General features: G+C 39.3%; 1 protein-coding gene across 1 annotated transcript in view; it reads left to right on the top strand.

Annotated features, from left to right (window-relative positions):
* RRAS2 (RAS related 2) overlaps window positions 1–15,742 on the top strand; it is a 98,815-nt gene extending 83,073 nt beyond the window's left edge. The window contains exons 2-6 of the mRNA XM_043970324.1: window positions 2,836–2,923; window positions 5,247–5,349; window positions 5,549–5,657; window positions 12,547–12,665; window positions 14,079–15,742. Of these exons, the coding sequence (XP_043826259.1) occupies window positions 2,836–2,923; window positions 5,247–5,349; window positions 5,549–5,657; window positions 12,547–12,665; window positions 14,079–14,166 (507 nt within the window). The 3' untranslated portion in view covers window positions 14,167–15,742. The remainder of the gene's footprint in view (window positions 1–2,835; window positions 2,924–5,246; window positions 5,350–5,548; window positions 5,658–12,546; window positions 12,666–14,078) is intronic.
* The last annotated feature ends 238 nt before the right edge of the window (window positions 15,743–15,980 follow it).

The following is a 15,980-nucleotide window of genomic DNA, read 5'->3' on the forward strand; positions in this document are numbered from 1 at the left end:
GTCTTGGTTTTACATTTCCCTGTCTGTGTCTAAGAGTAGATTGTAAAGGCCATTGGCACTCACAGTGTTGCCCTGTCCCGGAGAGCAGGGCATTCCCCACCATACAGGAAGCATCTGTTTTCCTTCTTTCCCTCTCTTGGGGGGGGCAGCACTGCCCACATTCTCTCCTTGCTCCCCACTGCTATGTGGCTTTTTAGACTATGCTCAATAACTCTTTTAGCATTTGGGAAAAGCTGTATTTCTCTTTCCTGGCAAAATTGCAAGGGACTTCCTATTTGTTTAGTAAAAGAACTCTACAATAAAAGCCAGGAGATCTGGGTCAAACCCAGACTAGAATTTGGGTTTTCCCACTAGATTGCCCTTACTTCTGTGAACCACAATTTTCTTGTTTGGAAAATGGGAATAAAATGACATAATGGATAGAACACATTTTTTAGCTTGTTATTTATCTAATTATATGACATATATGTGTTTAAGTAAATCTTTAGAGATTGCTGATAGCTTCATGGAAGAAGAAAAACTCATCACTTGGTAGTTAACCTTCTTGTGACAAGCTTTGATTGTTCAGTCGTGTCTGACTCTTTGTGTCCCCATGGACCACAGCACACTAATATTGTTCATGGGGTTTTCTGGGCAAAGATACAGGAGTGGTTTGACATTTCCTTCTCCAATGGATTAAGGCAAACAGGTTAAGTGACTTGCCCGGGGTCAAACCAGCTAGTAAGTGAGGCTGGATTTAAACTCAGGTCTTCCTGACTCCAGGCCCAGTGTTCAATCCCCACTACACTATGTAGCTGCCTCCAAGTTATGATAAGCTTACCCAAAGTTAACTAAGCTGGTGCTTAGATTGCAGATATACATATTGGTGTCAGATCCATATTTTTGACATCTTTCCAGCCTGTGGTAGCACTTGCCAAACTGACATAGCCTTTGAAAACCCCTCACCTTCATACCTGCATGAAGCATATCAGAGTTCATTATATGATTGAGTGTGTACATTGTGTTACAGGAGGTACTTTGGATACATTACAGGTACCAATTTCACAGCTCCACACACAGTGCATTAAGGGTTCCTGTTTCCCCTCAGACCTTCCAGCAGTTTTCATTTCCCTTTTTTTTCTACTTTGCCTGTCTCCTAGGTGTGAGGGAGAATATCAGGGTTATCTTATTTTTGCACTTTTCTAATTATTAGTGATTTTATATATATATATATATATATATATAGCTGGATAGCTTGGATTTCTGCCTTAGAAACAGCCTATTTGTAAGATTTAGTGCTCAGAAAGGACCTTAGAGATCTTCTACCTGGTCAATCGACTCATTCATTTTACAGATGAGAAATCTGAGGCTTCTAAAAAGGAAGGATTTACCCTCGGTCGCATAGCTAATAAGTAGCAGAAAAAAGATTTGTGCTTTAAGATTTACAAAGCATACTATGTGCATGATCTCTTGAATCTCACAACTCTGGAGAGTGGAATCCCAATTTTTTATTGAAGAAAAGAGGCTCTGGGAAAGTTAAGGGACGCACAAAAATGGAGACAAAATCCAGCCCTTTGCTGCCTAGAGTTGTGCTGTTTCTGTCATCGGGGAAGTGCAGTCACCTGCTTCCCCCAGGAGTTCCCACCCTAACCTCTGCCTTCCCCCACATGTTCCCAATGCTTTCCAGTGGTGGGGGAGCTTAATTCATTAATTATCATTAATGCTAAGAATTAACAGAGCAAGAGGAGAAAAACTAAGAATTTGGTTTGGCTATATAAAAGTAACACTAATTATAGTGCTTTACATAAATTGCTTATCATTTATAATGAATTGATATGCAACACAATACTAATTATGCAGATTATTAAACGTGTCAAATTAACATTTATAAATTGATTGCAGTAATAAACTATTTATACGTACTCAGTGTTCATAATTTGTTCCTGGGGGTAAAGCTTACAATTCAGATCAGCTCATAGTTCTCCCCACTGTTTTGCTTCAGGCTCAGATTTTGCTATTTGTGGCTCTTAGCCTTAGCAACACCATCCTCTCCACTCTTATTCTTCATCCCTTCTCCATGTGTTTGCCCCTTAATTTATTAACTTCTCCCAAAATTCCAGGAATATCTAGTAGTCCAGTTTGGCTGGACAGTGGAGGGAATAAAAGGTGGGAAAAGAAGGTTGAAGTTAGATTGTGGGGGGCTCCAAATGTCAGGCTGAGGAGTTTTATTCTAGTGGTCATTGGAAGCCACTGAAGGCTTGAGGGGATTGAGGAGAGAAAAATGAAATGGTCACATGTATTTTAGGAATATGGATTTGGCACCTGTGTGGAGGATGGATGGGAGAGGAGAAAGATAGGAAAGAGACACATGAGTAGAAGATAGCAACAGTCCAGGTGGGATGGGTAGGTGTGTAGGAGGTATTGTGGAAATAGGCTTAAACTGGGTAACTGGGCGGGTGTATGGGAGAGCTTTGAACAGAAATAGGAAAGAGGAAGAGGAGCAGATTTGAAGGAAATGATGATGACTTTCATTTTGAACATATCTACTTTGATGTCTTTGGGATGGTGTTTGTGGGTGTGTGTGGGTGTACACAGCATAAACAAACAGGCTGGGTAGAAATGTTGTTCTGTAAATTGAAACAGTGGGTGTTCTCTTTCATATTTACAAGGGGATAATCATTCTCCCAAAATGGAAAAGATAGAAAAATCTCCTTTTCACAGGAACAGGAGACAGATGAATTTTCTGACACATGGGATGTTGGATAGGGGTTGATAAACAAAATTGTACTATATTTGAGTGGTACCTATGTATGTATAACAGATAAATTAATTCTAAAAATGATTTTTTTTTGGCAGTCCTACTTTGTCACAGATTATGATCCAACAATTGAAGATTCCTATACTAAACAGTGTGTGATAGATGATAGAGCAGCACGGCTTGATAGTAAGTAATTTTATTTCAATTTCCATTTCTTTAAAAGCTTCTCTCTACTATAGCCTTCTTCCACCAGCTCCTCCTCATGGTATAGAGGTGACTCTAAACTCTAGGATAACCTGCCAAACTAGAAAGGATTGAATGGATTTGTCAGCAGACCGGGTGTCCTCTGACTGAGAACCCTCTTAGCTAAATCCAGAGAGACTCAGCCACCATGGCATGCAGACCATTTATTAAAACCCAGAAGGGCTGTGGTCCATTTTTTGGTGGTATTCTTTTTTTTGGGGGGGGTACAATGGGGGTTAAGTGACTTGCCCGGGGTCACACAGCTAGTAAGTGTCAAGTGTCTGAGGCTGGATTTGAACTCAGGTCTTCCTGAATCCAGGGCCACTGGTTTATCCACTGTACCACCTAGCTGCCCCCTCGTGGTATTCTTGAAATATTAAATTGTCATAGTTTGATTAAGGTATCAGGTTACGGAGGTGGAAGGGACCTCAGAGGTCCAGTCCCTACTCAGAGTGTGAACAGCACCAACTAGTGGTCATCTACCCACTTTCTGCTTGAAAATGGAAAGCTTAGGACATCTCAAGACAAACCATTTCCTCTTTGGACAGTTCTAATTGTTAGTAAGAGCTATGTCTCTTTAGGGCCAAGGAGAACAAGTCTACTTCTCCATGACAACCCCTTAAATATTTCAAGACAGCCACCGTTCTCTACCCCATGTTGCCTCTGCTACTCCTGCCCTGAGTCTTAACATCTTAACATCTTCAGCATCATGAACTCTGTCTGAAATGTAATACACTCCTCAATAGCAAGCATAACTTAACAATTTGAACTACTGATTCGAGATTCTAGAAAAGTTCTTTCTGTCCTTAAAGTGAGGGTTTTTCCCCCATGGGTCAGGGGAATGCATGATTAGAACTCAGATTTTAAAAAATGTTTCTCCACCATGAAAGCTGAAATGAGCTCTTTATGATTGGGATATTCATTTTATATGTTATGGTGGATTAGAATTCCTGGCTTTCAGGCTCTACGGACCAGTACTTTTGTGACTTGATAAACTTGGTCAGATTTATTTTCATAGAGAAGTATCCTGCTCTAGTGAAAAAGAGGTGGACCTGTGACGACACCCTGATCTGTCACCTTCCTCTTTAGCTTGGGAGCTCCTTGAGGCCGAAGTCTGTCTTGTACTTCTTTGTAGCCCCAGGGCTTGGTACAGTGCCTGGCACATAGTAGACACTTAATAAAGGACGATTGAGTGACTAGAAGCCTTACTAGCTTTGGGAATGTCCAAGTTTAGGAAATCCTTGATTTCATCAGTATTGCTACTCCTTCTACTGACATAGATCCCAACCCCTCCACACCCTTATTTAGATAACCTTTGGTCATTTGCCAAAACCCCCCACAGTATCCTGAAATCCAGATAACACATCAAGTGTGTCCCAGGGCCTCTACCAAAAGCTCTCCTACCAGAGGTTGCCCTGTAGCATCACCTTTCAGTTGCAAGGAGGTACCAGAAGAAGCATTAATGGAGAGTTTGTATTAAAAGCTCCATGCAAAGTCAGAATTTCCCAGGGATTTTGCTAGTATCCATTTATTCCATCAGAGTATGATTTAAGGGGGCAGCTAGGTGGTACAGTGGATAAAGCACCAGCCCTGGATTCTGGAAGACCTGAGTTCAAATCCAGCCTCAGACACTTGACACTTACTAACTGTGTGACCCTGGGCAAGTCACTTAACCCTCATTGCCCGGAAAAAACAAAACCAAAAAAACCCCAAAAACAAACAAACAAAAACCAGAGTATGATTTAAGGTTTAGTCAGCTTCAACTGTTTGACCTGTTCATTTTAATTTTTTTTCCCCCATGGAAATTGATACTAAACATTTAATGTGAACCTGAATATTGAGAAGGAATGGGACCCTAAAATGCTCACTGGTAGCCATTTTTTCATGTCTTTGTCTGCAGATTAGGGGTATGCTGGAGCCAACTTGTGTGGTCTCATAAGAACTGATTGTTAAATTTTCTTTGTAAATGTTAGGCCTTGGAAATCCACAAATGCTATTAATTGGGTCTCCGCGTATTGTTTTGTTGGTTGTCTAGATTTAAGTAAGTGATGGAGAAAAATGATACTAATGTAGATTAAATCTAAAAGTGTGCTGTGCCTTTTTGGAAAGCTGGTTGTTAAACACATAGCACAACACTGCTGCAGATACACTACTCTCAATTTGGGGGAGCTCTGCTAGTTGTAAAACCTTTGTAATTGGGAAGCCTTTGCGGGGCTCATCTTTAAAAGTGCATATGCAACTATGTCTCTGTTTTATTTCTGTGTAGTTCTGGACACTGCTGGTCAAGAAGAGTTTGGGGCGATGAGAGAACAATATATGAGGACTGGAGAGGGCTTTTTGCTGGTTTTTTCAGTCACTGATAGAGGAAGGTATGTACATGCAAGTGTTACAGTGTTAGGTCAACAAGGTGGGTTTAGACCTGCACTTTGGGATCATATTTGGATTTTCTGTTTCTCCTTTTTAAAGCAAAAAGGATAATTTTTACTATAAAAATGGAATTTATGAATTGTTTTCTGTATGATTTGGTAATTAGTTACCCAACAATTTCATTTGTATTTTTGGTTTTAGCTTTGAAGAAATCTATAAATTTCAAAGACAGATTCTCAGAGTAAAGGACCGTGATGAGTTTCCAATGATTTTAGTTGGTAATAAAGCAGATCTCGACCATCAAAGACAGGTAAGAAGTTTCATGATTATTAATATCTCTAGTCATGTAATTGGAGTAAAGATAAATTCGGGTATGTGTAATTCAAAGAGTTTGTACTACACACTTTGAAAACATAAAAGATATATCAAAAAGAAAAAAGAAAACAGACTTTTAGAAAATTTGTCCTTTCATTGTCATTAATTTAATTAAGTTACAGCATGTAATTGGAACACATTGACTGCATGAGAAGTTGTACTACTTCCTGTCATTTTTCTTTTCCCCCCTACAATCACGATACCACCTCCTCTGGCCACTGAAATCCTGAAAAGTGAGGCCATCATCTCTGATTTGGAGTCCAGTGCTCTGCCCACTACAACAGTATTTATTTTTATTACAGTTTCTGCCTTTGTGGGTTTTGTTAAAAATGATTATTGTCTGATATGTGTGTGTGTGTGTGTGTGTGTGTGTGCGCGCGCACGTGCATGCGCATGCGTGCGCTGATTCCTTTTAGGCCTGTAGTTTATGGAATGTAAGGGTTAAAATTCTAGCTATACTGTCTAACATATCTAATGAGTGGTCGCCAAAAAATTGTAAGCTTTAGCAAGAGTTAGACTTTTAAGCATTTATTAAGGAGAATAAGAATTTGGTAAAGAGAGAAAGGCCTAGATTCTTCTATCTATTAAAGGGAGAGTGCATTTCTAGCTCCGCTCTCCACCAGCATCCTCATGAAAGAGAGTAAGAGCGCCAACCTTGCCCCCTCACCCCCTCTTCCTCCCACAAGCAAACGTCACTTCCTGACGCCAAAGAAAAGCCGCATAGTCCTGCCCTCAGAGGCCCTCTCCTCATGTTAGAGCTTTGCTACAGTAAGTCTCCAGCAGGTGGCGTCATTCCAGTTGTTATAGGAGCTACACATTTAAGCAAAATATAGTGAAAATCCTACTGAGAATCTTTGTCATATAGTGACTTTATATATGTATATATAGTGACTAAATACACAATTACTAGCGTAGTGACTTTCTCACTAGAGATGTAACCAGAAGGTTCATTTAAGATGGAACGCTGGTTGGCAGGCTCTTCAGCCTGAGAGAGGAGAATAAAGGAAATGAAGTAGTTGGTTTTATTGTACATCCAAACACTGGGCTTACTCTCCTCACAAGGCTTCATGAGGAGGATAAAGCAGAAATTCTTTTTATTTTTAAACACCTTTTATGGTTTTTTATTTTTATTAAGTGGTTACACCAGAAGGTGTGGTTATATACAGTGGAAGAAGAAAATACACATAAAAAACCCTGCTGCCAGACCCCATGCAAGCGCTACCTAAGTATCCACTGGTAAACCCCCTGAGAGCCAGACGAAAGCCCGAGGAAGAATGTTTGCGTAATCAGAAAGCATCTGCTATGTTCTGAAAGGCCCACATCTTACAGCAGAGAGAAAAATAGAGAGCTCAGACTACATAAAGCAGGAATTCTTAACCTGGGGGCTGTGAACTTTGAAAAAACTTTAGTTTTTTAAAACTGTTTTTGACAACTCCATTGCAGTGTAATTGGATTCCTTTGTAATTTGATGTATTATCATTAACATGATTCTGAGAAGAGATCCATAGGCCTTATCACACTGTCAAAGGGGACTGTAACATAAAAAATATTATGAACCCCAGCATAGATAGATACACTTGGCATGAAGGTACCAGAGGAAGAAGCAATTCAGTATAGTAGAAACCATTTGAAATGAAGTGAGGAGAGACCTGGGTTCAAACACCAACCGATGCTTAGGAGCTTTCCTCCAGCCCTGGTCAAATCACTCAGCTTCTTTGAAGCTTTAGCTCCTCGTCTGTAAAATGGGGGCAGCCATACTGGAGCTGCTACTTTAGGGGGTTGTTACTAGGAAACAGATAGAGATGCGAGCTAGGTGGTCCCAACAGGAGTACAGCAGCTCTGCAACCTGGAACAAATCTGCCAATGTCCTTCCTGTTTGTCCACTCTCATCAGAAGTAATAGAGGGAGGGGCAGCTAGATGGTACAGTGGATAGAGCACCGGCCCTGGAATCAGGAGTACCTGAGTTCAAATCCAGCTTCAGACACTTAACACTTACTAGCTGTGTGACCCTGGGCAAGTCACTTAACCCCAATTGCCTCACTTAAAAAAAAAAAAAAAGAAGTAATAGAGGAGCCATCACACCCTACCACTCCCCCTCGCAGTGTATCCTGTGAAGGGATGAAGATCAAGTCAGAACAGACACACTTACATAACAATGTATGGGAGTGACCTCTCAAAGAGTAGATTCCAAAAGAGGTAAACAGGTCAGATAATAAACAAAAAGAGGACTAAAGAGATATTACCAACCCAGTGCCTATTTTATTACTTTCTAGGAATTATTATACCAGTAGTCTCTTTGAGCATCAGGGGCATTCTTTGAGAAAACAAGGAAAGTAATCCTAGGCCCTTTAATGTTACAGTGAGCACCCTGAGGCCTAAAGAAGTGATTTTTCCAGAGTCATGGGGGTAGGATTTGAATCCAAGACCTGTAGTTTCAGAGTCACACTTTTCCCACTGTACCATGCTTCCTCCTAGGCATCCTGTTTACTAAATCCCATATGAAGATTTCTTACTGATGCCATAGTTCTCCAAATTCTCTTATTTGCAGGTATTGTAATATTTATTTCATCAAGGCCTGGAGCACCACAAAGCTTCCTACAGTGTAATCTTCACTAACATGAAAGAGATTGCGTTTCCAGTCTGTGTAAATGTTTAAACCAAAGTGAACAAAAAATGCATGTTGCCCAGATGATGGTCTGTTCTTGGATGGCAGCCCATCGAATTAGGCTTTGCGTATGTGTATCTTGGACAAGTTCTACATATGCCAAATGAATGAACGAACTGAGCCCAGAATGGAGGAGGAGGAAAAGACCACACAATGCTTTCAATGATGCCAGACTGCCTGGCATTGGAAAAGCTCGTCCCTGTAGTATCAGGGTTCTCAGTGAGGTGCTGTTCCTGTCAGTCATGCAACACCCTAAGTTCAGTTACACTTGACAAACAACCCAAAGGACAATGGAAGGAGGCAGAGTTAGGTCTAAACAATCTCTGGAGTAACAACCCTTGCAAAAGTGCCATACAAGACATTACCGAAGCTACATATGAGCAGAAAGGAGAGGGAGAGACAGCAGATGTAAAGTCTACTGAATACACAAACAGGAATTCCATTGAATCTAAGAAGGGTCAGAATCTGTATTGGTGGGAGGAGTAGCCATGCTCAGAAAATCATGGAGTCATCAAAGCAAGATAATGTTTGTAGATTTAAATCTTTAACTGTAGAGATCCCTGCTATATCTCTGATAACTAACTGCAGAGATCCCTAATACTGAGAGAGAACCTGAGATTTGTGTGAGTAACTATGAATGTCCTATTTTACAGATGAGAAAACTAAGTCTCAGAAAGGGTAGGGGACTTGCTCAGGATCACATGTCTACTATCAGAGTTGAAATTTTAACTCGGGTCTTTTGACTCTTAAGATCAGTACCAGGGTCTATTTCTGTCATTTACCATCTGTGGAACTTTAAGCAAGTCACCTTCCTTTTCTGGTCCTCAGTTTCCTCATTCACAAAAGGAAAAGATTGGATTAGATACTTTTTAAGTTCTCTTGAGTCCTTGATCTAGATTAAATTCCACTGCTTGATATGCTTCTCCTCCCCCGCCCCCCCCCCCCCATTCCCCACTCCCCTTTTGGAGATGGTGGTTTCATCATCCCCTTTAATTTAAAATTTTTTGGTTGATTTTTTCCCCCTGTTTTTATTGTTTAAAAAATTTATTCAGGGGCAGCTAGATGGTGCAGTGCATAGAGCACCGGCCCTGGAGCTAGGAGTACCTGAGTTCAAATCCGGCCTCAGACACTTAACACTTACTAGCTGTGTGACCCTGGGCAAGTCACTTAACCCCAATTGCCTCACTTAAAAAATATAAAATTATTCACTTAGCAAAAAATATCCCCACTTATGGTGGCCCAGAAAAAGATAACTATATGAATATAGAAATCTATTGCATTCAGCTTGGTTTTTTCCTTAAAAAAAAAAGGTATGTAATAAATTCAGCATGTTACTTTGAAAGCTGTCCTTTTGCATCCCTTTTTCCTTCTGAACTTCATTTTTATAAAGTGGATTTTCTTTCTTTTTCTTTTTTTTTTAATGTGCATTTTCTTATAAATGCTCTAATAACCCTCTTTCCCTTTTTCTTCTTGGCATTATCATCCCTTGTTGTCTCTGCTCCTTAAATACCTTTCCTTATTGAAAAGCAGAGAAACAAGACCCTTATAACACATAAGTAGAAGCTATGTGTTGGCTGCATCTGACAGTTATATTTCCTTTGGCATTTCAGTATCTCAGCCTGTTAGGAACTGGGGAGTGTCCTCTGTCCTCTCAAGTTGTGGTTGTTCATTTCATTGATCACAGTTCTTAACCCTTTCTACATTGTTGGGTTTTTGTTTTGTTTTGTTTTTTTACAGTGGCATTGTTGTTGAATAGCTTACATTCCCAGTGTATCCTTTCTGCTCCCTTTCCCAGAGAGCCACTCCTTATATAGTCTTCCAAAATTATCAGTGTGGTTGGTTTTAAGCTTTTATAGCTTCAGATGAACAAATGCTAGAAGCTTATTAAAAACATTTAAAAGGTTAAGTATTTAAATATTGATATGTTTCATATTAAAATTCTGCAAGTAACCACTTTCTGCTATACATCACTAATAAATTTTTGAATTTTGTTTAGAAAAACAACAACTATTGCATTTGCAATCCTAAGCCTCATTCCAAAGATAAGTCTAATGAAAATAGTTCAAGTGACTGAGGTGGATGCACATAATCATCTACTAACCAATAGGTTTGAGAAAATGTCAGCCAAAAACCTTTGCTTATGCATTCTTACACTGTGCCCTGACTTATTGCAGTTGAAAATTTATTATTCAAAATTCTGATAAAAACGAAATACCGGTAAAAGAATTTGAAATAATTAAAATTACAAGGGAGATTTTTTTGGTAAGTTTGTAGCACTTACACTTATGAAGTTAATAAAGTTAAAAACTGCGCTAAGACTTTTAGGACAACTTATAACCAAGGAATTAAAAAAGAAAAAAAAAAAACGTTGAACAAAACTTGCCAACACATAGAAAAAGCCTCACATTATTCGGTGTTTCATAAGTCCCCTATGTATGCAAAGAAGAAGGGCGGGGGTAACTTCTACATTTCTTATTTGGATCCAATCTTGGTCACTATAATTTTGCATTCAGTTTCAGTTGCTTTGTTGTAATTGTTGTGTTTCCATTCACATTGTTGTAGTCATTGTAGTATGTCATTCTCCTGCTTTCTATTTACCTCATTCTGCACCAGTCCATATAAGTTTTTATGTTTCTCTGTGTTCATAATATTCATTATTTCTTATGGCACAGTAATGTTCTATTGCATTCATGTTCCACTACTTGTTTAGCCATTCTCTGGTGGATGGGCATCTGTTTCATTAAAATAATTTTGCTATTACAAAAAGTGCTGTTATAAATATTTTGGTGTTTATGGCCTTTCTTGTTATCATTGATATCCTTGAGGTATATTTCTGGCAGTGAGATCTCTAGGCCAAAAGATTGATCAATATTTTAAGTCATTTTCTTTATGTAACTTCAAATTGCTTTCTAGAGCATTCTCTTTATTAATAGAAAAAATTCCATCTGCCTCTAACCATCAGAATTCTAATTTGAGGTTAGAAATATGTGATTCTCAGCTACATCTAGAAAGCTCCAATTATTCTTTCCAACTAGTTAATTATTTCATCATGTAAATTCAACATTTTCTGATACAGATGGTGCTTCTTGCTCACTGTACTTGGTCATTGGCTTTACTTATGTCTGGTCAGAACAGAATAGCTAAGCAGTGATATTCTTGGGGGTTAGCCACACCAGCAAGAAATCTGCTTGTATCCACTAGTGTGCCCCTCCTACTTGCATGATTGAAACAGCTAGTGATAAACTTTTGCCCCTGTGGATTAATAGGTGTTTTTGTTAAATGGAAATGTGGGATAGAAGCAGTTGTATGTTTTCCCTCTTTTCTACACAAAAGGTCAGATTTGAACTCTTCTGTTTTCCTCTTCTCCATCTTTCACTCAAGTACAGAGACAAAGGAACAAAACCACAAATGCCAAACACTGTGGTACTTTGGAGCTTGAAATCCTTTGTCCTGGGGATGGAACAATGTAAAGTTAGGTAGAATTAGAATGGAAAACTATTACTTTTTCACTAATGTGTTCTTCCTTCCATGTCTTATTAGGGTTTAGTTTGGGTACCTAGATTTTTTGTTTTGTTTTGTTTGGGAGTTGCATTTTAAGGCAAAGCTTGATTATTACCCAGAAGAACTGGGTTAAAATCCTGGCTCTGTCATTTATTATCGTAATTTTCTTCATCTGTAAAATTAGAATGGACCAGGTGACCTTTGAAGTTCCTCTGATCCTGTAGATGATTATCTATGTATTTCCTGGTTCATAACTCAGAAACTTCAGTTGACAGACAAACATGAGCGACAGTGGTGCTCTACTTTTGCTAATCTGGGCTGGTCTGTGAAATGAGAGGGTTAGAATAGATGGCTTCTAAGGTTGAATCCAGCTCTGAATTTTGTCATTTCACATTGGTAATCTTGTATTCTCATTATCATTGAAAACATCAGCCCACGCAGACTTTCATTCCCTCTTCTAAGGAAAAAAAGGTCATTTCCTCCCTGGGAATGAATTCTCACAGAGTTTGCAGTTGTGAAATGGATCTGAGTGTTGTCTTCTACTCTGACTTGTGCCTAGCAGTGCCCCCCCACCCCCCACCCCCCCCAGTCTAGGGGGGTAGAATAAAGCAAAGGTGAAAGTTTATACTTTTCCTCAAACATCACTCCTCATTTCAGGTAACACAAGAAGAAGGACAGCAACTTGCACGGCAACTCAAGGTGACATACATGGAGGCATCTGCAAAAATTAGAATGAATGTAGACCAAGCTTTCCATGAACTTGTCCGTGTTATTAGGTAGGTCCAGTGTATTCTTATAGGGATTTACTAATTTCTGTTTTATAGTTTTTTTTTTAATTGAAAAGATAAAGTTTCTTTTTGTATTTGTTACCAAAAGAAAGCAAGAGTAGTTTGTACCCAGCATTCTTTTGCTGAGCATTAAATATTCCTGATAGGCAGAATTTAGATTTATCATTTTAAATATTATAATTATACAGGATAGGCTTTAGATTTTAGGGGATGGCTAGAACCCAGAGAAACATAGAATGTCAGATCTGGAAAAAACCTTTAAGATTATTTAATTCCAGTCACATTATTTTACAGATGAAAAAACTTAAGGCCCACAGAGGGGAAATGATTGGCATCAAGGATGCTGATTATTAAATGAACCACAGTTAGAAATCAGGTCTTTTGGCTCCCAGGGTATACTGTAAAGGTGATGAGATCAATCCTTGGGAATTGGTTGGGTGGCCAAGATTGCATGTCAACCACCAGAAATTTTTGCTTTAGTGTTACTTCCTCTTAGGGTCTGATATACTCGGTCTTTATATTGTGCAGAGAGGACAGAGATGTGCCTCTCCACTTACCCAGTATATCAAATGATCATCCTCCATACCCCATCCCAGAAAGTGCTAGAATTGAGCTAGTGAAGCCTTCAGGACTTTGTAAAATGGCAGCAGTTATTACTGTGTTTCCCTTCCCCTTAATCTGCCTTTCTTTTAAAAGGAGCAGAGGAAAAGAGCATCTGTAAATACATATTTCTGGGAATTTGGAAGGCACTGGATTGGGTGAGACATGGGGAAGGTGTTTTAAAGGCTTGAGAATGACTTTGTACCTCAACTTCAAGTTCCCCATGACACCCAAGGTCTCTGCCCTTCTTTATATTTGGGAAAAAATAATAAATTGTGCTTAGCTAATTTTCACCCCTTTGTTAGAAGACCTCTGGCTATTTTACGTTCATTGGTATCTCATGATCCACGGTCTTCACACAGAGGTACAGAAGACCCGGGTACTAGTTCTAGCCATGCCACAGAGGGCTGGTGTAAATCATCTCTCCAGTGCCTTCCAACTAGACTATCTTGGGTCTATGCTGCCCTCTGGGCACTTAATTTTACCTGTCGCCTCAGAAGCTAGTCACTGTCTCTCTAGAAGTATGAAGATCAGAGTCTTTTTGATGGGGCCGATTTAATTTTTCTTAGCTACCTCCCCACCCTCTCCCGGTACAGCTTGGTTATATTCAAAAGATCTCTCAAAGTAGTGTTGTATTTAGGTCTCTTGTTCTCTGCGGTGGTTATACTTCTTTGGTTTGCCAGTCTCAAAGTTTCTGGTGTTCAGTATATAAAAGGTCCCTTTCTTTCCTATTTTCACTTGGGCTAAAGTATTACACATTTGAAAATCCTCAATTTAAAAAACCCTTTTTTTATCTTATAGGAAATTTCAAGAGCAAGAATGTCCTCCTTCCCCAGAACCAGCAAGGAAAGAGAAAGACAAGAAAGGCTGCCATTGTGTCATTTTTTAAGAGTCCCATGAATCTTAGCTGCCGACTGCCAGAAAAAGCCCTCATCTGCTCCTTTCTTCCCTTCAGTTACATCCTGTTGGGTACCTTTGTAGCCTTATGCAAGCCTGTCCTTGAAATGGCCACCAAATGAGCCTTAGTCCACGAAGCCAGTTAATCCTGGCCTGGAAGATGGTGGTGATTGTGATGGGTCTGAGGATGTTATGGTCATGTCAGGACAGACTTAAAGAAAACACTAAGGCTGCTTCTCTAAGATCATCCAGTTACTCTTTTTTTAAGCTAGATATCTCACACACACACACACACACACACACACACACACACAATCTCTCTCTTTCTCTCTCACAATTCTTTAAGGGCTTACACTTATAGAGGGGATGAATCAGCCTTGAGTCCCCAATTATTTTCCAAGCTGAAATCATTGTATGCAAAATGATTAATTTTGAACTTCTGAGATCACATTGCCTACTGTCATCCTAAATCAAAACCTAGGGAGTTTTTGTTGTGGGTTTTTGTTTGTGTTGTTTTGGGAGAAAATGTGAATTAGCTTTTTTGCCCAAGAGAATAAAATTTGATTTCAACTTCAGTTAGCCTTAAACCCACTGAAATGAATGAACAGAAACGAGGTGTTTTGGACCTCATGCATCACTGTAGCTCCTGGTTTCCAGTGGCCAGAGACACCTGACCATCTACTGTATTTTTCTTTGTATCCAGAACAGCTATAGGGCTCTTTACTACTCCTGCCGTTGTTATTGCTGTGTGGCCAATGATGGTGGTGGTCTCTGCGGCCATATACCTATGTTCATTCTGGACAGAAGCACTTCAGTTTCTTAGGGATATTTCTCAGCCATTTATTTGAGGGGGGAAGGGGTCAAACCATCATCTGTGTTTTTCTTCCTTTTTGAGTATTTCTGGATAAGGGATTCAAGAAAACAAACTGTAGTTGTTTTTGTTTTGATGTAATATAAAAAATGCAATTGATCTTTCCAGGGTCAGAGATGATTAATGTTTTTGCTATATACTTTTATACATTATTTTCTTATCGAACTAGTTAACAAGTATTTTTATATGTTTGTAAGCCAATATGCTTTCACAGCATAACTTGTGTATATGTAAAGATGAGTATTTAATTCTCACACTTCACTTCTAACTGATACTCAAAAACAAATGTGGAAGCTGCAGAAACTGTGGTAAAACTTCTCTTTATTTTTCTGGGCTTTTCAGGGCCCACTTTTGGCCAGTCACATCCCTGCCCAAGACACTGTCATAGGTACAACTCCCAGGAGGTGGATCTCAAAATCACTTTTGGTAGCCCTTACTATGAAGTATTAAACTGTACAACTCTTAACTGACTCTCTGTTTAACTGCGGATGGCTTCTGATTCTTTTTTTTGAAGTTTTGTGGATTGTGTTTAAACAATTCAACAGTATGCTTCCTGATTTTGAGATGCTAAGTGGTGGTACCGCACAATCGCCACTCTACCGAATGTGTACAACAGCCCCACAAAGATGATAAAGTAAATTATATACCCTTGTAGAGCTTTGGGTGCTAGAATTAAAGAGAATCTGTTATGACAAGGTGACTGCTGTGCTGCCCATATTATTTGGAGGTTGGGGAAGCGGGGTGGGTGCAAAGGGTGGAGCAGTAGTCATCCTAAATTCATTTGCTGAATTGTAGCCACATATTAAAGAAAGCAAAAGTTTTCTACTTAACTACCAGAGTGCTATTTTTTAAAAAAAAATCCTTCAGTCATAGGCATTCGTCAGTTACCAGAGCTGGAAGGTTCTTAGAACATCTTAGGTTGGGAGTGAGAGAGA

This window comes from Dromiciops gliroides, chromosome 6 (assembly GCF_019393635.1).
Source record: "Dromiciops gliroides isolate mDroGli1 chromosome 6, mDroGli1.pri, whole genome shotgun sequence".
Taxonomy (NCBI): domain Eukaryota; kingdom Metazoa; phylum Chordata; class Mammalia; order Microbiotheria; family Microbiotheriidae; genus Dromiciops; species Dromiciops gliroides.